This window comes from Chiloscyllium plagiosum, chromosome 3, assembly GCF_004010195.1.
Source record: "Chiloscyllium plagiosum isolate BGI_BamShark_2017 chromosome 3, ASM401019v2, whole genome shotgun sequence".
Classification (NCBI taxonomy): Eukaryota; Metazoa; Chordata; class Chondrichthyes; order Orectolobiformes; family Hemiscylliidae; genus Chiloscyllium; species Chiloscyllium plagiosum.
In genome coordinates, this window is record NC_057712.1 from 91,092,412 (window position 1) to 91,118,374 (window position 25,963).

Genomic DNA, 25,963 nt, shown 5'->3' on the forward strand with positions numbered 1-25,963 from the left:
GAGGTTGAGAGGTGACTTTATAGAGGTTTATATAATCATTAGGGGTATAGATAAGGTGAATGGCAGATGTCTTTTCCCTAAGGTAGGGGATTTCAAGACTGGGGGGGTATTTTTAAGGTGAGAGGAGAAAGATTTTAAAAAGACATCAGATGCAGTTTTGTTTTACAGAGAGTATGTGGTTCGTGTGTGAAATGAACTTCCAGAGGAAGTGGAGTATGTGGATACAGTTACAATGTTTAAAAGACGTTTCGATAAGTTCATGAATAAGAAATGTTTGGAGGGATACGGGGCTGGTTTAGTTTGGGATTATGATCGGCATGGACTGATTAGACTGAAGGGCCTGTTTCCATGCTGTATGACTCTATGATTCTAGTAACACGAGCAGGGTTTGGTGCAGGATGTCATGCTTCGGCGTACTGTCAAGAAGCGCATGTTGTGAGACGGGTTTGATTATAAGTCAAGTATTCCTGAGGCTCATGTGGTATGTACGAATCAGACTTTTGCTTAGAAAAAAAACTCACAATAGAAGTCCAATAAAAATGGAATTCAACCATTTGTGTAGCACTGATATAGGTTCCAGTTGTTGACAAAACATCCTGACAAAGAGTAATCAATCCATGTTCCTCAAGCCTGTCATGCCTGATTCTTGTCTTTGTTCCTGGAAGTCCTTCTGGGATCCATCCATCCATCCATGTGTCTTCTGGTGCCTTTTGTAGTTGTCCCAATGTCCAGTGGTGTACTCACACTGGGGACATTTGAACGGCTTCTCTCCAGTGTGCCTCAGCATGTGGCGTTTGAGATTCATGCTCTGGTTACAGCTGTAATTGCAGATATGGCACTTAAATGGTTTGTCACCCGAGTGGATGCGTTCATGTCTCTTCAGGTTCGCCAGGTTGCCACAGGCATAATTGCACCGATCACACTTGAAGGGCTTCTCACCAGTATGAATGCGGACATGCCTCTTGAGATTGTCAAGGTGAGCTGAAGCGTACTGGCATTGCGAGCATTTGTATGGTTTTTCACCACTGTGGGTTTTCATGTGCCTCATCAGGTGATTGGGATACTGAGAGATAAAAGTGCACAGCTTGCAAGGGAAAACCTTGTCACCTTTTTCTGGGCTGTTCTGTCCTCCTCCTAAATCCTCTCCTTCCCCTTCCTCCCCGAAACCATGGATCAAGCCATCAAAGACACACCTTGGGCAGTGCTGGCCGACCAAACAAGTTGCCCGTACAGAGTCATCCAGCACCATGCCACACCGCTGGCAAGTGAGAGGAAGTAACAGTCCTGGGAATGAGCCAGATTCCACCGCTCCATTCCCTGTGTCCAGCAGGCTTCCAGCTTCATCGGCACTCTGCAGGAAGTCCAAAACCTCGGAGTCTGCAAAAACAGAAAGAACACACGACACTGTCAGTGATTCCCTTTCAGCAGCAAATCTAATGAAACATAATCTGTCCACTTAAGCATGTTGTGTCTACATTGTCAGGATGAAATAAAATTCTGATCGTAAGATTTTCTGCAGTTTGTGACTGATCTACTGAACAACAATAGCTGATGTTTCTGTAGCATCTTCAATATGAAGAAGTATCCCAAAGTGTTTCACAGACACTGAGCCACCGAAGGAAATAATAGATTCGATGACCAAAACCTTGGTCAAAGATATTAATTTTAAGGAATGCCATAAAGGAGGAAAGTGAGGTAGTGAGATGAAGGTAAAGAATTCCAGAACTTGGGACCTAGGCAATTAAAGGCACAGCCATCAATAGTGGAAGAATTAAATGGGGAATATACCGAGATGATCATTAGAGGAGTATGAATGATATTTCAGCAGGATGGGGGAGCTGGAGAAGATTACAGAGATGTAGAGTGGCAAGATGATGAAGGGATTTGAAAACAATGAAGGATAAGAACTATGAAATTAAGGCATCACTTGACTATGAGCTGATGTACATCGGTGAGCACGGGGGTTATAGAGGAAAAAGACTTTCTGTGAGTGAAGAGACAAGGGTAAAAGTATAAGGTAAAGTCTCCATGGACGTCCTGGACCAGAGGCTCCTTTCTCATTAGAGAGAGGGAGTGGGAGATGATGTGGTAGTTTAACCTGGGGGTCACCTTGCCTTAAGTGAGGGGAGAATTTACCTTAAGCAGCAGAATTTTGAATGACTTCACATTTACAGAGGGTAAAATGTGGATTGTTTTGGAATAATTAAGTAGAGGCACAAAGGAGGGTTTCAGCAGCAGGTAAGCTGAAACAAGGATGAAGTTGGGTGATATTATGAAAGTAGGAATAGGTAGTTCTAAAGATAGTACAAACATGAAATTCGTGATCCTGCTATTAAATATGACACCAAGGTTGCAATAGGCTGTTGCCAAAGAGAGGAATGGAGTTGGTAGCTAGAGAATAAAGTTTAGAGTAGAGATCAAAAACAGTGGCCCCAGTTTTTCAATAATTTCTAAGAAACATATTCTGCTTAACCAGACTGGATGTCAGATAAGTAAAATCATAATTTAGCAACAGTGGAAGAGTCAAGATGCACTGTTGTGAGATAGAATTTTGCTTTCAGATGATGGCGCCAAATAGCAACAGATAGATAAGAAATAGATGTGGGCCAAGGATGCATCCTTGAAGGCACCAGAGATAATGGTGAGTGAATGATGACAAGTGAGTCTCTGACAACAATGAGATAAATAAGAGTGGAACCACATGAGTGCAGTCCCACCCAGATGGATAATATTGGAGAAGAATGATGTTGTAAACATTGTCAAAGGATGTGGACAATTACATCAGGATAAGGAGAGCAACCTTACCTTTGTCCAATCAATTGTTGTCATTTGTGCTTGGATAAGAACCATTTTGCTCCTGAGGCAGGGATTGAAACGTTATTGGGAAGCTTCAAACATGGAGTTCTGGGAAAGATAAGAATTGATTTGGGAAGAAAGGGAGGTTATAGCTGGGTGGGTAGTTTGTAAAGATGTTGGAGTAAAGAGGACTGTTTATCTGAGGTGAGGGGCAAGGATATCAGATTTAAAGGAGAGAGGTACAACACCTAAAAAGGGAAAACCGCTTTCAGGAAGTAACATTGGAACCAGAAGGGGAAGATAGGTATTCAACAGTTTCGTGGGAATAGGGTTGAGCAACAGAAGGTTGATCTCCTGAATGAGGTGAACTCAGAGAGGGCATGTCAATAGCTCGGAGAGGAACGAGAGAGAGATTGGAGTTCAGGGCCGGGGCAAAGGCCAGCATTAAAGGATTTTTGGTTGGGTGTGCTTGAGGCAGAGTCAGCTGAATAGATTGAAACAATCTTAGTGACAAAGAAATACAAAAATTAAAAAATGAGAATAAAATGAGACTTTGAACATTTATGATGGCTTTTGCCATTAGCTGTAGTAAGCTTATAGCTCTCTGCTGTGCATGTTTATGTGGCATTGATGAGTTATATGATTACATTTAAAAAAACTTTAGTACAGCACATTTAAAGAAACAACTTATTTACTGTGATGCAATAATGAAAATTGTATGATTACATGAGAAAAGTATCAAGTAATTGACATTACAGTGATAATGATTTGTGGCTGTTCTCCATTTGCAGTTAGTCAAGGTTATCAGCATGACAGTTTAATCATGTTCTTATGAAACCATAACTATCCCATCTCTTTTTATTACTAATCATTACTTAGTCACCAGATAATCAAAAATGTCAGAGATGGAGACTAAAACACTACTTCACCAGTTTCAACAGAATATCATAAAGCCATAACACATAGAAACAGAAGTAGAATTTGAGACGTACCAAGTTTACATTGCCATTCATTGAGATCATGGCTGATCTGATAACCCTCAACTCCATTTTCCTGCCTTTTCCCCATAACCCTTAATTCCCTTACTAAATTAAAATCTGTCTATCTCGGCTTTGAGTATACTTAACAACACAGCCTGAACAGCCCTCTGCAGTAAAGAATTCTATGGATTCACTACCCTCTGGGCCTATGGGCGGCACGGTGGCACAGTGGTTAGCACTGCTGCCTCACAGTGCCAGAGACCCGGGTTCAATTCCCGCCTCAGGCGACTGACTGTGTGGAGTTTGCACATTCTCCCCGTGTCTGCATGGGTTTCCTCCGGGTGCTCCGGTTTCCTCCCACGTCCAAAGATGTGCAGGTCAGGTGAATTGGCCATGCTAAATTGTCCGTAGTGTTAGGTAAGGGGTAAATGTAGGGGTATGGGTGGGTTGCGCTTCAGCGGGTCGGTGTGGACTTGTTGGGCCGAAGGGCCTGTTTCCACACTGTAAAGTAATCTAATCTAATCTCTAAGAGAAAATAATTCTCTTCATCTTTGTCTTAAAAGGTAATTCCTTACTCGGAGATTATGCCTTTGGAAGAAGGTGAACGAATATTTCCACATCTGTCCTGTCAAGTCTCTTAAGAATATTATGTACCTCAATTATGTCTCCCCTTATTCTTTTAAATTGCAATTATTACAGGTCCAACATACTCAACCTCTCCATACTCAATAGATGGAAAATTCCTGCATATCTGGGACAAACACTTTGAACCTTCTCTGTGCTGCCTCCAATATCAATATATCTTTCCTCAGATAAGGGGACCAAAATGTTCATAGTATTCTAGGTGTGGTCAGACTAGTACTTTGCACGGTTTAGCAAGACATCCCTATTTTATCCTCCATTCCCATGAAACAAAAGCTAACATTCCACTTACCTTCCCCATTACTCAATGAACTTGGACATTAGCTTTTTGTGAATCTTGTATGAGGACCCCCAAGTCCCTCTGTGCTACAGCTTTCTGTAGTCTTTCCTTTTTAAATAATATTAAATTCTTCAATCCAAAATGCCCAACTTTATATTTTCCCACATGTTTCATCTGTTAGATTTTTGCCCATTCACTTAACCAGTCTGTATTCCTCTGTAGGTTACTTGTGCTATCCTTACTATTTGATTTCCCACCTATTTTTGTGTCAGCAGCAAATTGCTGACAGTACATCTTCTTCCATCATCCATGTCATTGAAAGATATTGTTATTAACAGTGGGCAGAAGTTACAGACTGCCATCCTGAAAATGCTCTCTTTATCTGTACTTTCTGTGTTCTATAAGTTAGCCATTCCTCTATCCATGCAAACAAGGGGTGATGCCATATTGGATTTGGTACTGGGAAATGAACCTGGTCAGATGTTAGATTTGGAGGTAGATGAGCACTTTGGTGATAGTGACCATAATTTGGTTACATTTACAATAGCAATGGGCAGGGATAGGTATATAGCACAGGAAAAGAGGTATTTCTGGGGGAAAGGCAATGATGATGCGATTAGGCAAGATTTAGGATGCATAGGATGGGGAAGGAAACTGCAGGGGATGGACACACTTGAAATATGGAGCTTATTCAAGGAGCAGCTACTGCAGGTCCTTGATAAGTATCTACCTGTCAGCAGGGAGGTAGTTGTTGAGAGAGGGAGCCATGGTTTACTAAAGAAGTTGAAGCTCTTGTCAAGAGGAAGAAGAAGGCTTATGTGAGGCATGAAGGCTCAGTTAGGGGGCTTTAGAGTTATAAGTTAGCCAGAAAAGATCTAAAGGGAGGGCTAAGAAGAGCCAGGAGGGGACATGAGAAGTTGTTGGCGGATAGGATCAAAGAAAACACTAAGGCCTTCTATAGGTATGTCAGGAATAAAAGAATGACTCGAGTAAGATTAGGGCCAATCAAAGACAGTAGTGGGAAGTTGTGTGTGGAATCTGAGGATATAGGGGAAGTGCTTAATGAATCCTTTTCATCAGTATTCACTTTGGAAAAGGGCAATGTTAGTGAGAATACTGAGATACAGGTTACTAGAATAGATGGGACAAAGAGGAGATCTTAACAAATTTGGAAGATCTGAAAATAGATAAGACCCCTGGGCCGGATGGGATTTACCCTTGGATTCTTTGGGAAGCTAGGGAGGAGATTGCAGAGCCTTTGGCTTTGATCTTTATGTCATCATTGTCGACAACAGTAGTGCCAGAAGACAGGAGGATAGCAAATGTTGTTCCCTTGTTTAAGAAGGGGAGTAGGGACAACCCTGGTAATTATAGGCCAGTGCACCTTACTTTGGTTATGGTTAATGTGTTGGAAAAGATTATAAGAGACAGGATTTATAATAATCTAGAAAGGAATAATTTGATTAGGGTAGTCAACATGGTTTTGTGAAGGGTAGGACGTGCCTCACTAACCTTATTGAGTTCTTTGAGAAGGTGACAAAACAGGTGGATGAAGATAAAGCGGTTCATGTGGTGTATAAGGATTTCAGTAAGGTGTTTGAGAAGGTTCCACATGGTAGGCTATTGCACAAAATACATAGTTTTGGAATTGAAGGTGATTTAACAGACAGAGGGTCGTGGTTGATGGGAAATGTTCACCTTGGAGCTCAGTTACCAGTGGTGTGCCACAAGGATCTGTTTTGGGGCCACTGCTGTTTGTCATTTTTATAAATGATGTGGATATGGGCGTAGAAGGATGGGTTAGTAAATGTGCGGATGACACTAAGGCAGGCAGGGTTGTGCATAGTGCCGAAGGATGTTATGGGTTACAGAGGGACTTATATAAGATGCAGAGTTGGGCTGAGAAGGGAAAATGGAGTTTAATGTGCAAAATTTGTGAGATAGTTCACTTCGGAAGAAATAACAGGAATGCAGAGTACTGCACTAATGGTAAAATTCTTGGCAGTGTAGATGAACAGAGAGATTTCAGTGTCCAGGTACATAAATCCCTGAAAGTTGCCACCCAGGTTGGTAGGGTTGTGAAGAAGACATATGCTGTGTCGGCATTTATTGGTAGGGGGAATGAGTTTTGGAGCCATGAGATCATGCTTCAGCTATACAAGACACTGGTAAGGCCGCACCTGGATTACTGTGTACAGTTCTGGTCACTGCATTACAGGAAGAATGTGGAAGCTTTGGAAAGGGTTCAGAGGAGATTTACTAGGATGTTGCCTGGTATGGAAGGGAGGTTTTATGAGGAAAGGCGGAAAGAACTGAGGATGTTTTCATTGAAGAGAAGAAGGTTGAGAGGTAACTTTATCGAGACATATAAGATAATCAGATGGTTTGATAGGATGGACAGTGACAGCCTTTTCCCTCAGATGGTGAAGGCTAACATGAGGGGATATGGCTTTAAATTGAGGGATGATAGATTTAGGACAGATATCAGAGGTAGTCTCTTCACTCAGAGTAGGCGGGGCATGGAATGGCTTGCCTGCAACAGTAGTAGACTTGCCGACATTGAGGGCATTTAACTGGGCATTGGACATACGTATGGATAATAATGGAATGGTGTAGGTTAGGTGGGCATCAGATTAATTTCATAGGTCAGCATAACATTAAGGGCCAAAGGGCCTGTACTGCACTGTAACGTTCTATATTCTATATTCAATATTCTACCTCCAACACCATGAATACTTATTTTATTAGGTAGTCTTACATGTGGTACTTTATCAAACACCATTTAGAGAACCAAGTACATTACAACAACTGATTCCTCTTTATCTATTGTGCTTCTTACCTCCTCAAGGAACTGCAATCACTTTGTCAGGCATAATTTGCCCTTTGTGAAACCATGTTGACTCTGGCTTGATTACATTATGCATTTTCAAATGCTTTGCTATTATGCCCCTTATAAAAGACATTTTAAAGTTTTCCAACAAAAAGTGTCGAACTGACTGGCTTATAGTTACCTGTTTTTCTTTTGTCTCTATGCCTTGTTGAAAAATTGGGTTACATTGGCAGTTTTCAGTCTTCTTGGACTTTTCCTGATACTAAGGATCCCTGGGAAATTACTACCAGTGCATCCATTATCCTAGGATGCATCCCATCATTTCCAGGGGACTTGTCGATCTACAACTCCAGTTTACCAAGCACTTTTTCTCTCACAATAGTTATTGTATTTATTCTCCCTCCATTTTGTTATCCCTTGAATAGTTAGCAAAATTGGGATGCTATTAATGTGTTCTAACGTGAATAGTAATGCAAATTATTTACTTAATTCCTTTGTCATTTCCTGGTTCTCCATTATTATTTGCCAGCCTAATTCTCTAAAGGACTTATGTAAATTCAAGAAGCTGTTGCAGTTGTTCTTGATATTATTTGCTAGTTTACCCTCAAAGTTTATTTTCTCCATCATTTCTTCATTGTTTGGTTGGTTTTTAAAACTTTCCCAATCTTCTGGCTTTCCATTAATTTTTGCCAGATTGAAAAAACATTCTTATGCTTAACTTCCCTGGTTAACTGTGGTTGGCTTATCCCCATTATAGAATTTGTATTCCTCACTGGAGTATGTCTTCTCTGTGAGCCATGAATTATTTTCTCAAACTTTTAATATGATCCTCAACCATTTTTGCTGCTAAACTCCTTCTCAGATAACTCCAGTCAGCACTGCCCTCATTCCTGGTGACAAGTGGGGTCCCACAGGGTTCAGTGTTGGGGATGCAATTGTTCACTTTATATATCAATGATCTGGATGAAGAGACTGGGTGCATTCTGGCGAAGTTCGCCAATGATGCGAAGTTAGGCAGACAGGCAGGTAATACTGAGGAGGTGGGGAGGCTGCAGAAAGATTTAGACAGTTTAGGAGAGTGGTCCAGGAAATGGCTGATGAAATTCAATGTGAGAAAGTGCAAGGTCTTGCACTTTGGAAGAAAGAATACAGGCATGGACTATTTTTTTAAATGTTAAGAAAATTCATAAAGCCGAAGTACAAAGAGATCTGGGAGTGCTAGTCCAGAATTCTCTAAAGATTCACAGATTGAGTCCATGATTAAGAAAGCAAATGTAATGTTGACATTTATCTCAAGAGGGTTGGAATATAAAAGCAGCAACGTGCTTCTGAGACTTTATAAAACTCTAGTTAGGCCTCTTTAGAATACTGTGTCCAGTTTTGAGCCCCACATCTCAGGATGGAGATACTGACACTGGAGCATGTCCAGTGGAGATTCACACGGATGATCCCTGGAATGGTATGCCTAACATATGATGAACGGCTGAGGATTCTTGGATTGTATTCACTTAGAGATTAGAATGTTGAGGTGAGATCTAATAGAAACTTACAAGCTAATGCATGGCTTAGAAAGGGTGGACGCTGGGACGTTGTTTCCATTAGGCAGGGAGACTAGGACCCGTGCGCACATCCTTAGAATTAGAGGGGGTCAATTTAGAACGGAAATGAGGAGACATTTCTTCAGCCAGAGAGTGGTGGGGCCTGTGGAATTCATTGCCACGGAACGCAGAGGAGGCTGGGACGTTGGGTGTCTTCAAGGCAGAGATTGATAAATTCTTGATCTCGCAAGGAATTAAGGGTTATGGGGAGAGTGCAGGTAAGTTGCGTTGAAATGCCCATCAGCCATGATTGAATGGCGGAGTGGACTTGCTGGGCCAAATGGCCTTACTTCCCCTCCTATGTCTTACGGTCTTATGGTAATTACCCTGATTTAAGCTTAGCATATTTGTTTATTGCTATCGTACTTATTCCATTAGCATGCAAACCAATTTATGATGATGCCTGGTATTGAACAGATGCTTGCTCCTGTGTTTGTGATGAGGAGACTGTTAAACCGATCATCACATTTTAGTAGACTTGCATCAGATTGCAACCAATGCAAGGTTCACATCTAAAGAAGGGTAGTCTCAATGCATTTTATCTCTTCTACAGCACTTATACAGAGATGATGACTCACAGTATTTTACGGGATAATTTAAAATGATTTAACTAATTTGAAGAAAGAATTTCAGAGTGAGTATATGAATAGAGGGCAGCAACACTGGAACTTTCTGGAAAAGTGCTGCTCATCATGGAATGAAACGGCAAAGGAAGTCAAGAGGTTAAAACGTGGTTTCCAAAAAATACTGAGAAAAGGTTCTTTTATATATCGAATTATATTTCTGTGGACAACACCCTGAAAGGTTACAGTTTTTGAAATTATGTTTGACTAGAATTCCCTGATTGTTTATGAAACTTCTAATGTGAAAAGTATACAGTGCACTTCCACCCAGCTTCTCCCTATGTCTGGAAATCACCTGCATAGTTAAAACAGTTGATGCTTCAGGTGGCAGAAGGTATTTTATAGAAACAGCATTTTAATGTTTCAATTAAAAGAAAAATGTGATAATATGTTTAAGCTCCAATTGGGCACCAGCCAAAAGTTCAGTTGTAGTGAAAGTCACAGTGTGCTGAGTTGATGACACAGCATAGTTTTGTCAGTCAATGAGGGAAGAGTTTCATTTCAGTCATACAGTATTTGAATGGAGGCACAAAAGTTAGTGGCAGACAGAGAGTCATTGAGATATACAGCAAGGAAACAGACCCTTTGTTCCAACTTGTCCTTGCCGACCAGATATCCCAACCCAATCTAGTCCCACCTGCCAGCACCCGGCCCATATCCCTCCAAACCCTTCCTATTCATGTACTCATCTAGATGCCTTTTAAATGTTGCAATCTGGAAAGATTGTCTTGATATTAACAGTTTTAATGAAAGTCAGTGTGCTGAGTTGGTGGCACAGCATAGTTTTGTTAGTCAACCCCTGATTAATGTCTGTTTTATTATTAATTGCACCTCACTTTCATTTGAAAAAGGTGCTCATTATTTCAATAGCTGCTGGTTGCAAAAGTTAAACATTTGTCATAAATTCAACAAAAGTTGCCCTGAATATTTGTCTGTGGATTGTGTTGACACATAGCCAGAGATTGGCAAGAAAGTTGATTGTATGATGTTGCTTACCAGAAATTGTTCAAACTTGATGCTCCCTAACTACTGTCTGTGTATTACAGCGGTGGTAACATGGGATGTGATGGCAGGGTACGAGGCATTAACTAAAGTCACAAAAGTGATGTAAACACACATGTACACAATGAGTTGGTAAGATCTACAAATTAGTAATAAGGTTTCAGATAACTTAATTTGGGAGGAAGTGCAAGTCTCCAAAATCTTTTCATCTTCCCCTTTATTTTCCCAATAACATCAGAAAGATAGAAATTTGCATATATATAGCGCATTTCAAAATATCTAAAGTGCTTCAAAGTGAAATTTTTTTGAAGTATCATTGCTGTTTTAATTAAGTGCAACCTGTGCTTCTATTATGTTTTTTCTATTTCATAGAGTTTTTATTGTACTAAAAATGTCAAAAGTACTTCACAGGCCTCAATCAGTAAAAACTGGCATTGAATTACTTACAGAGATATTAGGACAAGCAAGCAAAATTTGGTCAGAAGTAAATTTTAAGGAACTATTGAAAGAAAAGAAGGGTTACTGAGGCAGAGAGGTTTAAGCAGGAAATTCCAGACTTTTGGGTCGGCATATCTGAAGACAGGGCTACCTAATGACCTGGAGTTGCTGAACAGGCCAGAATTGGAAAGATGCAGAGATCTAAAAAGGGAACTGCATGTACATACCTCTCTCTGAAGGAGGGATGACATATTCTTTTAATGTTGTTCTTTGCAAACCGAAGCATTAACTTCCCAATTCATCCCCAACCCAGAAGTGAGGTCTGAGTTCTTTTTTGGTGTAAATTGGTGGTGAAGCTTTGTATTTGTTTTATTTTGCAGAAAACATCAAGATCACTCAACTCAGGAGGTGAGAAAAAAAAATTCAGGTATTGTCCAGAGTCAAACATATTCTGTGCAGCCATTTTGCTAAGAAACAGCACATAACTAGACAGAGAGATGTTTGGAAACATTACTTCCATAACTAAGCTGCCATCAAATTTGGATGCTAACCAGTTTTTTCAATGCCCTCACCACTTCATGTCACCTACACACCCCCTAATGGCACAGCTGCAGTACAGGAATTTGAAGGTAGATATTTACATCCCATAACCTTATAGTAATAACAAGAAGATCTCCCAGTTGTAAGGTTTATAATTCATAAAAGCAAATTTTTAAACACCCATACTACAGCAGGATATCAGGGTAAAGTTCATGCAACATCCTTTCCCATTCATTCAACAAACATCAGTTGCTGCTTTTTTTGAAGCAAGTGTAGGAGCGAGTGAGTCAGATGAAAACTAACAGGCCAACCCCCACCACCGAGAAAATGTACCATACTGCCTGGCGATCAGCTCATTAAGAACCAACCAGTAGGATTTGACAAATCACAGGCCTTGCTGTTGGTGTCCCAGGTCGCCAGAAGCTGTTAGCCAATCACAGGCCAGTCCTGAAGTCTGATTCAACTGGATGAAGGTGTGTGCTTTATGCGCTTTTCTCATGGGTGGTGGGAGGAGGGAATCAGGAGAAAAGGGGCTAAGGGCAGTGAGGTGGCTTTCAGAGGGCACCTCCATAACCCCATCTGTTCCTCTATTTGCCCTTAATTGGGCTAATTGGAGTAAATGCCTCTGCCCACCTCACTACTCCCGGCAACTCCTCCACAACCCACAGACATATCACCACAGCTTCCGGATTGGGAAACTAACCAATTTTCATGCCTACCAGGGAAGCAAATGATCATGGAGGTGGTGGGTTGATGCCTTTCAGAAGCCATTCAATGACTGCTTACAGGTCTTAATCGGTCGTGGATGAAGAAAGATGCCCTGTACGATTTTGGGCTGCACTTTAACCTTTCAAGTCAAACATAATTATAGATATTTTCTAATCAACCTTTAGAGATATTATTACACACTCTGGAGCAAGTGGGACTTGAACCCAGGTCTCCTGGCTCAGAATAGGGTCATCACCACCTCATCATAATAGACAATAGGTGCAGGAGTAGGCCATTCATTATTATCATGGCTGATCATCCACAATCAGTATCCTTTTCCTGCCTTATCCCCAGAACCCTTGATTCCACTATCATTTTTTTAGCATCCCTACAGTGTGGAAACAGGCCCTTTGGCCCAACTAATCCACACCAACCCTCTGAACAGCAACCCACCCAGACCCATTCCCCCTGAATGATGCACCTAACTCTACGGGCAATTTAGCATGACCAATTCACCTAACCTGCACATTTTTGGACTGTGGGAGGAAACCAGAGCACCCGGAGGAAACCCACACAGACATGGGGAGAATGTGCAAACTCCACACAGACAGTAACCCAAGGCTGGAATCGAACCCGGGTTCCTGGCACTGTGAGGCAGCAGTGCTAACCACTGAGGCACTGTGCCGCCCTTTAAGAGCTCTATCCATCTCTTTCTTGAAAGTATCCAGAGACTTGGCCTCCACAGCCTTCTGGGGCAGAGCATTCCATATATCCACCACTCTCTGGGTGAAGAGGTTTCTACTCAACTCTGTTCTAAATGGCCTACCCCTTATTTTTAAACTCTGTCCTCTGGTTCTGGACTCACCTATCAGCGGAAAATGCTTTCTGCTTCCAGAGTGTCCAATTCTGTAATAACCTTATATATCTCAATTAGATCCCCTCTCATCATTCTAACCTCAAGTGTATACAAGCCCAGTCGCTCCAATCTTTCAACATATGATAGTCCCGCCTTTCCGGGAATTGACCTCGTGAGCCTACGCTGCACTCCCTCAATAGCCAGAATGTCCTTCCACAAATGTGGAGACCAAAAATGCACACAATACTCCAGGTGCGGTCTCACCAGGCTGCTGTACAGCTGCAGAAGGACCTCTTTGCTCATATACTCAATTCCTCTTGTTATGAAGGCCAGCATGCCATTAGCTTTCTTCACCGACTGTTGTACCTGCATGCTTGCTTTCATTGACTGATGTACAAGAACACTTAGATCTCGTTGTACCTCTCCTTTACCAAACTTGACTCCATTTAGATAGTAATCTGCCTTCCTGTTCTTGCCACCAAAGTGGATAACCACACATTTATCCACATTAAATTGCATCTGTATTGCATCCGTCCGCTCACCTAGCCTGTCCGAATCACCCTGTATTCTCATAACATCCTCCTCACATTTCACCCTGCCACCCAGCTTTGTGTCATTAGCAAATTTGCTAATATTACTTTTAATACCTTCATCTCTATCAGTAATGTATATTGTAAACAGCTGTGGTCCCAGCACTGAAATTTGTGATACCCCACTGATCACCGCCTGCCATTCTGAAAGGAACCCGTTTAGCACTACTCTTTGCTTCCTGTCAGCCAGCCAATTTTCAATCCATGTCAGTATTTTGCCCCCAGTACCATGTGCCTTAATTTTGCTCACTAATCTATCAAAGGCTTTCTGAAAGCCCAGGTACACTGCATCCACTGGCTCTCCCTTGTCCATCTTCATAGTTAAGTCGTCAAAAAATTCCAGATTCCCCTTCATAAATCCATGCTGACTCTGACCTATCCTGTTACTACTATTCAAATGAGTCATAATTTCATCTTTTATAATTGACTCCAGCATCTTTCGCACCACTGATGTCAGGCTAACCGCTCTATAATTCCCTGTTTTCTTTCTCCCTACAAGATTAGACACCCTCCAATCTGCAGGAACTGATCCTGAATCGAGAGAACATTGAAAAGAGTTCAACTGTTAAAATTATAGACTGAGTTTGAAAGAACAAATCTAAATTGTTTCTAATCCTGATTCGTTACAACACCCATTCCAAGTACAAACATATAAGGACAAAAGAAGTGATTTTTAATAAAAGCAACAGTTTTCAGTTAGTGATTTCACTTAGTGATTCCAGTGTGCAACACTGGTTGACACTGCACAGATCTCTTATTCTTTTCTGTTGAAGTTCTTCTTCTGTCTTCAGTTTTCCTTTCTTGTGCACAGCACTTATTAACCCTTACAGGCCAGCTAATGCCAGTTTATGATCAGAAACATCCTAAACTCTGTCTTATTAGTACATGAACCCATTCATGATCAACCTTAGATTGACTTGGTATTGGCTGTTCAATTTCTGATTGGTTTATTTCAAAATAATAATCATCTTAGTGACATCATTTCCTGACTGGTTCCTTGAGAGACCAATTATTGAAAGATCATCTCTTTTGCAGCAGATTGTCTCTTTTAGTAAGGATATATGGAGTTGGAAAGCTAAGATAATGCAACACAAATGAATAATTTATGCGTAGAGAAATTAGGAGCAGAAGTAGGCCTTTAACCCTTCAAGCCTTGTCCACCATTAAATATGATCATTGTTGGTTCTCTATTCAATGGTATTCCCTCATCTCAGTCCTAAATGGACTACCCTAGATCCTTTGATTCTCGACTATCCAACTACTGCAAACATCCTCCCTGCATTTAGCTGGGAGTGTGATAGTGGGAGATTCAGCAATGGTAATATCATTATATGTTCCTTGGTGAAACCCTGTTTAATCCACAAAGTGTCCAAATAATCCAATATCTTCCATTTCTCCACATAAATATAGATTCATGGTCTCAACATTTGAGAATGGGTCTAAACATATGAGAATGAGTCTTTTCCTGACCAAGGTTTTATCCAGAATTTTCCTGCACTGCACTGTAAAGGAAATAGAAATTCAGCCAGCTTTCATGAAGCAATGATTACAGGCTTTTACTCAGGACTATTTTTCAGCATTACAATGTTTTTTTGATTTATGATGCTTTTTTTGCATCAGCTTTTCTTTAAATTGGTTAGTCAGATTTTCCAAAGTTTTGTAAAAAGGCACTCAGCATTCACGTCCAAGCATCTAATTTGAATGTCAGGTGCCACTCCCCCAACTACTAATGTATGAGAGGTGAGGAAAGGTCAGGCAAGGTTGGGGGTGTGGGGTTAACTCAGTCATATAATAATGGAAGTTTCAGTCATTTTCCAATCATGGAGATTGGAAATCCTCAAAGAAAGAGAATTGGGATTAGCCAACAACTGTAGACTATGGATCGATTAGCTGCTGTGAATTAGAAATATTAAAGAAAGCATAGTGAAATGCAAATAATATATTTTACGAGAGAAAACCATGCTGATTGGTTAGCATGTCAATTCTTATTGTTGAGGCATTTAATGAGAAATCAAGGATGTTGCCAAGTTCCCAAATAATGCCTAAAAGACACAAGAAGACAGATCCATGTTAAATGTATGTAGGTTAGGTGTGGTGTGAATGTTAACAGGTTATTCAAGAAATGTGAGATTTTGCAGGCAAATGGAAATTCATTGGTTGCGAATGATTTAGTTTTCATAAAGGCATTTGTCACTGGCTTACAAAGATCCACAAGACATCAATTAAAAACTGGCCTAACCAGAGCAAGTGTCTAACAGTTTTGATGGGTCTCTTACTGAAATATTTGTATCATCAATAGTCACAGGTGAGGTGCTGGAAGACTGGAGGTTGGCTAACATGGTGCTACTGTTTAAGAAAGGTGGTAAGGACAAGCTAGGGAACTATAGACCAGTGAGCCGGATGTTGGTAGTGGGCAAGTTGTTGGAGGGAATCCTGAGGGACAGGATGTACATGTATTTGGAAAAGGAAGGACGGATAGGGATAGTTAACATGGCTTTGTGCGTGGGAAATCATGTCTCACAAAAATGATTGAGTTTTTTGAAGAAGTAACAAAGAGGATTGATGAGGGCAGAGCGGTGGATGTGATCTATATGGACTTCAGTAAGGCATTCAACAAGGTTCCCCATGGGAGACTGATTAGCAAGGTTAGATCTCACGGAATACAGGGACAACTTGCTATGTGGATGCAGAACTAGCTCAAAGGTAGAAGACAGAGGATGGTGGTGGAGGGTTGTTTTCCAGACTGGAGGCCTGTGACCAGTGGAGTGCCACAAGGATCGGTGCTAGGTCCACTTTCTTTCGTCATTTATATAAATGATTTTGATGTGAGCATAAGAGGTATGGTTAATAAGTTTGCAGATGACACCAAAATTGGAGATGTAGTGGACAGCAAAGAAGGTTACCTCAGATTACAAAGGGATCTTGATCAGATAGGCCAATGGGCTGAGACGTGGCAGATGGAGTTTAATTAAGATAAATGCAAGGTAGTGCATTTTGGGAAAGCAAATCTTAGCAGACTTATACACTTAATGGTAAGGTCCTAGGGAGTGTTGCTGAACAAAGAGACCTTGGAGTGCAGGTTCATACCTCCTTGAAAGTGGAGTCGCAGGTAGATGGGATAGTGAAGGTGGCGTTTGGTATGCTTTCCTTTATTGGTCAGAGTATTGAGTACAGGAGTTAGAGACCGTGTTGCAGCTGTACAGGACATTGATTAGGCCACTGTTGGAATATTGCGGGCATTTCTGGTCTCCTTTCTATTGGAAAGATGTTGTTGAACTTGAAAGAGTTCAGAAAAGATTTACAAGGATGTTGCCAGGGTTGGAGGATTTGAGCTATAGGGGAAGGCTGAACAGACTGGGGCTGTTTTCCCTGGAGCGTCAGAGGCTGAGGGCTGACCTTATAGAGGTTTATAAAATTATGAGGAGCATAGATAGGATAAGTAGACAAAGTCTTTTCCCTGGGGTGGGAGAGTCCAGAACTAGAGGGCATAGGTTTAGGGTGAGAGGGGAAAGATAGAAAAGAGACCGAAGGGGCAACTTTTTCACACAGAGGGTGGTACATGTATGGAATGAGGTGCTGGAGGCTGGTACAATTGCAACATTTAAAAGGCATATGGATAGGTATATGAATAGGAAGGGTTTGGAGTGAGGTGCTGGAGGCTGGTACAATTGCAACATTTAAAAGACATATGGATAGGTATATGAATAGGAAGGGTTTGGAGGGATATGGGCCGGGTGCTGGCAGGTGGGGTTAGATTGAGTTGGGATATCTGATTGGCAAGGCCAAGTTGGACCAAAGAGTCTGTTTGCAAGCTGTACATCTCTATGACTCTATGTGCAATATATTTGCTTCTTTTATTAACACAAAAGGGGCTGGATGATTTGGGAAGGCTAATGTGTGGAAATTGGGAAGTGAATGCACACTAATGGAGGACTGACTGAATACAGCATGCAGTGATGTTGAGATGAAAAAATAAGAAATGTACAAATGGATATGGATAGATTAGGTGAACGGGCTAAGATTTGGCAGGAGTCTAATGTGGATATCCATTTTTATCAGAGGAATAGAATGTTCTGAAGAAGGGTCATAGGACCTGAACCATTAACTCTGTCACATTAGTTTCATAGTGACATGAATGTATGTCACTTTGAGCAAGCATAAATGAATCACATTATGATCTTGATGATTATCTTTATTTCTTTTTAGTGTAACTATAAGGACATGCTTGATGGTTCAGCAACAGTAATCTAGTCGTGGAATCACATCTAACAGCATGCGTTTCCTTTTAGGTTTTGCAAACCCAACTTGGTTGAGTAAGTTCTGAACTGCATGTTCCTTGCGTTGTCCATTATGTTATGAATACAGACCAAAATCAATCAACCCATGCTTGCGAAACTAAAACCGAACATCTGCTGTAAGGTGTGATTCGGTGATTGCTCAGAAAGCGTTGAACAATCCTGAATGCACTAACAGTAACATGTAAAGCCAATTTAAGATAATGAAGCTCATCTTTGTTCACTAGAAGCTACATATATTTAACATGGATCTGTTTTCTTGTGTCTTTTATGCGTCATTTGGGAACTTGGCAACCTCTTTGATTTCTCAGTAAATACCTCAGCCAATAAGAATTAAGATGCTAACCAATCAGCATGCTTTTCTCTTGTAAAATATATTAGGATAATTTGAAATTTTGCTTTCTTGTGTTGGTCATGATCATTGCAAAACAAATTTTTAGCAATATTCAGGTTCTGTGCTATGAAATGTGCATTATTAAGTGAGTATATTAAATGAGTGTGATGAGTATTATGTTGTCTGTATTATAAGAAAACCGCATCAAATGGGTTCATCTACCTGTGAACTGAAAACCAAAGTCAAACTCAATCTCATGACCTGGAATGTGTAAACCCTCATAGTCAACGAGTAAACAGTCATCCTGAATGAAGAACTGCGCTGACTGCCCATGGACTCAGGCATTTCAACACTGATTTTGGATTAGAGTGGTGCTGGAAAAGCACAGCAGTTCAGGCAGCATCCGAGGAGCAGGAAAATCGACGTTTTGGGCAAAAGCCCTTCATCAGGCTCTATTCCTGATGAAGGGCTTTTGCCTGAAACGTCGATTTTCCTGCTCCTCAGATGCTGCCTGAACTGCTGTGCTTTTCCAGCACCACTATAATCCAGAATCTGGTTTCCAGCATCTGCAGTCATTGTTTTTATCCATTTCAACACTGATATCACTGCTCTGCAGGAGAGTCAGAGCAGTTGAAGGGCAGCTGAGGGAAGAAGGTGGCAATTACATTGTCTTATGGCAAGGAAAACCTAAGGATCAATCCAGGATGATCCCAATCAATAATCACCTCATGACACTTGCCAACAATCTGTCAAGAACCTGTAGGCAATGGTTGTGTGTGCCAATGTGCCAAAACCTGATGCCATTGATGAGCCTAAAGCAGGTTTCTACTCCACCCTGGACACCATACTCACCATTGCTAAGCAAGATAAAATTATCCTACTTGGAGACTTCAACAGCAGGGTTGGAATGGACTCCCAACTCTGGAAAGTAACCATTGAAAAGGAAAGAGTCAGGAAGTTGAAGTCCAATGTGATTTTCACTAAACGTGCAGAACAGCTGGTTATTGCCAACAAACTATTTCACCAAAAAGGCAAGTTCAAGACTTTTCGGAGGTATCCATGATCAAAGAACTGGTACAAGATCAACTATGCCATTGTTTTGGTCTTGGAATTGAACAATTACCAAAATGATGACCATTGCAGATGACTGCTGGACAGACTGCAGGTTCATCTGCTCCTCAATGTCCATCAAATGCCACCAGAAGCAGTTGAAGACAAAGAAACAGTTCAGAAAAAAAACTCAACATTAAGCAGCTTGAAGAACCAAGCAGACCAGTGAACTTCTAACAATGTCTTCATTAAAATCTCAAAAGAGTTCATTCTAATGGAGTGGAGTAAATCTGCAAATGTTAAAAACAACCTTCATCTCACGGTGTGAAGAATCCACCAGCTACAAGACCAGGAAACACTAAGACTGATTTGATGATCATTACAATATCATCCAAGACCTCATTGACAAGCAAAAAAAGGCTCTCCAAGCCTGTAAAAACTACATCACCAGTGAAGTAAAGAGGAGAACTCATCAAAAGCAAATTCCAAGTTACAAAGAAGATAATGTATGGACCCTATATCCTTGGCCTCAAACAGGTGTGGAACCCTTTTGTGAGACAGAGAAAACACCAGCCTCCAATGAAGAGAACATGTAAAAGAACTCCTAAACCATAATCCAATTGCTGATGAGGATGTGTTTAAGGAAATCCCCCAACTCCCCATCAAAAATGATCTTGGACTCTCACCTAGTATGGCTGAAGTTGAAGCTATCATTAGACATGTGAAGAAGCAATAAGAGTCGCTGGGATACCAGCAGAAATGTTTAAGCTTGGAGGAGCAGACCTTATGCATCATCTCCATCAACTAGTCCTAAAAATTTGGAACAAAGAAGAAAACCTTACCGATCACAGGGATGCTGACATCACCACCAGCTATCAAGAAAGAAGACAAAGTGGACTGTGGGAACTACCATGAAATCTCCCTATTCTCCATTGCTTAGAAGATTATTGCCAAATCCTCGCCAGGCACCTTCTCCCTAGCTCGAAGGAAATCTTTCCTGAAAGCCAGGGTAGCTTCCAATCAAACTGTGCATCTATGGACATGATTTACATTGCTGAGTAATTCCAAGAGAGTTGTCAGGAACAACACCAACCACGCTACATCATCATCAATCTGACCAAGGCTTTTGACTCAATCAGGTAGTGCTATGGAAGACCCTTGTAAATACTAGCTTCCTGTGAAATACATCAACCTATTCTGTCTCATCCATAACAAGATGTCAGCAATGATCCTCCCCAATGGTAAAGGGGTCAAACAGCGATGCAACATTGTCTCCACCCTTTCTTACATCACCACAATGCTGGATCGTGTGGTGTGAACATTGACTACAGAATGGAAGGAAAAGTTGTCAATGTTAACCAGTTGAAATCCAAGAACAAACTGAGGCCGACCTTCAGTCTACAGATTACAGTGTCTCCTCTGCTCTCTTGGAAAAGAATCTTCAAGCTTCTCTGAATGCCTTCTCGAAAGCAAACTGAAGAATGGGTCTCCGCATCAACCTCATGAAGACTCAAATCCTTTACCAACTCGGCTGGTCCAACCCTCCATTAAGATCAACAGAAAAATCCTCCCAAATGTGAAACATTTCCTCTACCTGGGAAGCCAATCCTCAACTAAGACTAACATTGACGCAGAATTTAAAAAACACACAGCCCCAGGTTATAGTCCAACAGGTTAATTTGGAAGCACTAGCTTTCGGAGCACTGCTCCTTCATCAGGTGGTTATGCTGATGGCACAACTACCTGATGAAGGAGCAGCGTTCCAAAAGCTAGTGCTTCCAAATAAAACTGTTGGACTATAACCTGGTGTTGTGTGATTTTTAACTTTGTACACCCCAGTCCAACACCGGCATCTCCAAATCATTGATGCAGAGATTCAACGTTGCATCCATTCTAAGAATACTGCCTTTGGAAGCATAAGGATAAGAAACTTTGAGGATCGTTACATTTGTACTGAAACCAAGATAATTGTACGTGCGTCAGTCATCCTTCTAATTCTTCTATGTGGCTGGACTATGTATCGATGTCACCTCAGCACGTTTGAGAAGTACCATCAATGCTGGTTGACAAGGTTTCTGTGCATCAGCGAGGAAGACTAGGATACTAATCTCAGTGTCCATGAAACCGCCAATAGCACCAGCATCAAGGCTATGATCATCTGAAAACAACTCTGGTGGGTTGCTTGAGTTCCAACCGCCAAAGCAAGTCTTCTTCGCCCAGCTGAAGGAAGGCACTCGAATGAGAGGTGGAAAAGAAAGAGTTTTAAAGACTTCTTAAAGACTTCCCCCAAATGCAATATAGATGGCAACACATGGAAGATCCTCATTCAGAAGAAATCAACTTGGAGGAAGCCGAATTATGTAGCTGGATAAGTGCAAAGAAACTGAGTCATGGTGTTTGAGAATGGAGTCCAAAGTTCAAATTCATGCTGGATTATACTGGGAGATGTAAAGCGGACACTGGGTCTCAACCTCCGTAGTGGAGAGAAGACTCTGTAGTAGAATAGAAGAAGCGGTATCACAGATCACAGGAACTGGTGGCCATTCAGCCCACATACACTCACTCTAGAGATGCTGCAAATCTGTTCCAACTCCCCTGCCATTTGCACACACCCTCCAAATCTTCCCTTAAAAAGTTAAATTTACAAGTGGCCACAGATGGTTGCGGAGTAGGATGCTTCAGCCAGAGCTAATTCGCTTCTTTCTGAATTTTTCCTTTTCTTCACTCCTGGCCTCAGTGTGGAACTGGTGAGGCGGCCTCTCAGCGGCCAGTGGCAGTATCTTGGCGTGCGAGCGGGTTCTGCCCGGGCACGTTCCAGAGGCAGGAGGACGAGATCAGACAGGCAGCAGCTTCAACAGCAGCAATGAAGGCATCGTGGCCCAATGTGGAAAGAGTGAGCTGTGAGGGAAGTCCACCAGTATTTGCAGCAGCAGCAAGAACAGGCAGCTGAGGTCTCCTGGAGAATGAGCGAAGGGGAGAACTCAAAGACTGTTGAACTTCTAACTTTATTCCTATATTTTTCTAAATTATATTAAGGGCTTCAATGTTAACTATTACATTACTACTTTATTTTTCAACTTATTCTATGAAAATGTTCAACTTTTTCAACTTTGTTTCTTTCACTACTTTGTACCTTGGTACCTTTGTACCCAAGATGGCGTGTGGTGACATTAGACACTTTTCACTTTTGACTCAGTCAATCGGGTAGTCCTATGGAAGACCCTGGTAAAGGCTGGCTGTCCAGTAAAATTCATCAACCTATCCTGTCTCCTCCATAACAAAATGTCAGCAATGATCCTCCCTGACAGTAAAGGGGTCAAACAGGGATGAGACATCAACTTCACCAACATATTCCACCCTGATCTTAAATTCACTTGGGCCATCTCAGCCACCTCCCTCCCCTTCCTGGACCTCTCCATCACTATCAACAATGACCGACTCAACACTGACATTTTCTACAAACCTACAACTCCGACAGATACCTGGATTACACCTCCTCCCACCCTGCTTCCTGTAACATTGCTATCCCTTATTCCCAATTCTTCAGCCTCTGCCGCATCTGCTCCCAGGAGGACTAGTTCCACCACTGAACACACCAGATGGCCTCCTTCTTTAAAGACTGCAATTTCCCTCCTACGTGGTTGATGATGCACATCTCATCCACTTCCCGCACTTCCGCCCTTGAACCCCACTCCTCCAACCGCAACAAGGACAGAACCCCCCTGGTTCTTACCTTTCACCCCACCAACCTCCATATAATTCGCATCATCTGCCCATTTTTGCTAACTACTAACAGACCCCACCACCAGAAATATATTTCCTTCCCCACCCCTATCACTTTCCGTAAAGATCGTTCCCTCTGTGACTACCTGATCAGGTCCATGCCCCCCAACAACCCACCCTCCCCTCCTGGCACCTTCCCCTGCCACTGCGGGAATTGCAAAACCTGCACCCCCACCTCCCCCCTCACCTCCATTCAAGGCCTCAAAGGAGCCTTCCACAACCAAAGTTTCAGCTGCACTTCCACACATCATTTACTCCATCCATTACTCCTGATGTGGTCTCCTCTATATTGGGGAGACCGAACGCCTACTCGCAGAGCGCTTCAGAGATCATCTCCAGGATACCCACACCAACCAACTCTACCGTCCTATGGCCGAATGCTTCAACTCCCCTTCCCATTCCGCCGAGGACATGCAGGTCCTGGGCCTGCTCTATCGCCACTCTCTTATCACCCGACACCTGGAGGAAAAATGCCTCATCTTTCGCCTCAGGACACTCCAACCCCATAGCATCAATGTGGATTTCACCAGTTTCCTCATTTCCCCTCTCCTCACCTTATACCAGTTCCAACTCAGCTCAGCACCGCCCTTATGACTTGTTCATCTTCCTTCCCATCTATTTACTCCACCCTCTCCCTCCCACCTATCACCATTACCCCCACCTCCATCCACCTATCGCACTCTCAGCTACCTTACACCTAACCCCCCTCAGCCCCATCCCCACCCCACTTCCATTTATCTCTCCATCCCGAGGCTCCCAGACTCATTCCTGATGAAGGGCTTTTGCCCGAAATGTCGATTTTCCTGCTCCTCGGAAGCTGCCTGATCTGCTGTGCTTTTCTGACACCACACTCTCAACTCTATTCTCCAGCATCTTCAGTCCTCACTTTCGCCTACTTTTCACTGTACTCCTGTACTTGAGTAAATGACAACAAAATCTAAATATAAGACTGAGAACTGACCGGATACAAGTTACCAGCATAGAAAGGATTTGATAGGGCAGATGTAGAAAAGATGTTTCCACTTGTGGATTGCACCAGAACTAAGGGGCAAAAACATTAGACAGTCATTAATCAATCCAATAGGAATTTCAGGAGAACCCTCAATCCAGAGTCTAGTTAAAACAACAATCTGAATGTAAAAAGCAGATATGCACTGAAGGATGCTAAGTAAATATGAGAGAGCTATGGAAGGATATGTTGATGGGTGAGATAAAGGGGAATGGAAGATAGTATATAGCATATATACTAGTTATGCTGCATAACTTGTTTCACTTGAAATACCTTAATACTAAATGACCACATAGAACAGATAGTCACAATATTGTGTTAAATTCTATATGAAGTGAATGCTGAAAATTTGTTTTGAAATAACTTTTATTTAAATAGTGCCTTTCACAATGTCAGGACATGCCAAAGTGCTTCACTGTCAATGAAATATTGTTAATATTTAACCATTGTTGTACAGTAGGAAATAGGTCCCCAATTTGTGCACAGCAAGCTCCCACAATAAATACATGATCTGGATAAATGTTGACCTAGCCTTTGAGAGACCCTGCCCTTTGCCAACATTGTGTATTGCTATGTTCCTAGCTTGTTACCTATGACTATGACCAGTTGAGTGTGATATTACAGGATATTTGATAATACCTGATCCCAACAAAGGAATCAACAACTTAAAAGACAGAGCTGCAAATGAGAAAAGATAAGCAAGCAAAACTAAAGCTTTTATTAAAAGTGAGAAACAAGTTCATAATGAAAAACAAGCACATTTAGAAACTCGTGGTGAATTTCCCATTGAGCTTGCAATCACATAACCTCCTACAACTTCCTGCTTTGAATGGCTTAGTTTTTAACTGAATATATTCATGGTGACCATCCAATGTTTTAAATTTAGTTAGGAAACAGCTTGTGCCTCTCATTAGTTGTTGTACTAAATATTCGACTGTGTGTGGACGCAAATTAATTATACTTCAATTAAATCTATCAACATTGTCTCATTTGGAGGTGAAGTCACATGACACATTTCTGCAAGCTGTGAGAGAGGGGGCCCAAGCAGTAATCTCACTTTATTTGAACTTCACACCCACAGCAGTAAAGTTTAAACTATTCTCTAGTGCTGTGTCTTCCAACATGATTGAGAATGTTTTAGCATTAATATTGAGGTCATGCCAGCTGTCCATAGTTAAAGGTAATTCAGATACTGATTAATGAAGCTTCATTGTGATTGCAACCACCCAGGCATACAATTCAAGTGCCCCTGCAATGTGGGGACTGACAGCATCGCTCTGATGGTTCCATATTTCAATACCCAAGTACCAAACTGTGACCGATCCTTGCAGAATAGGCGACCCCTTAAATGAAGTCTTGAACTAATTAATTTTTCCTCTGTTTTAGTGAAACCAGCAATTGTTTAGTCATTCCTCACTAGCAAAATAATGGATTCTGATTTCCACAAGCCTTAGGGATATTTACAAAATTTTGTAATGAGAAATTACAAAGTTTGATATTATCACAAATGTCTTCCTTTACACTGCAGAAACATTGACAAAATTGATTAGTCCTCTATTTGTATTGAATATATCAATTGAAGTTTGTGTCAAGTACATTTACACAGCAT

General features: G+C 41.5%; 1 protein-coding gene across 1 annotated transcript in view; it reads right to left on the reverse strand.

Annotated features, from left to right (window-relative positions):
- Positions 1 to 296: 296 nt before the first annotated feature.
- Positions 297 to 25,963, reverse strand: part of LOC122539977 (zinc finger protein 208-like) — a 60,599-nt gene continuing 34,932 nt past the window's right edge. The window contains exon 4 of the mRNA XM_043675228.1: positions 297 to 1,455. Within this exon, the coding sequence (XP_043531163.1) occupies positions 611 to 1,455 (845 nt within the window). The 3' untranslated portion in view covers positions 297 to 610. The remainder of the gene's footprint in view (positions 1,456 to 25,963) is intronic.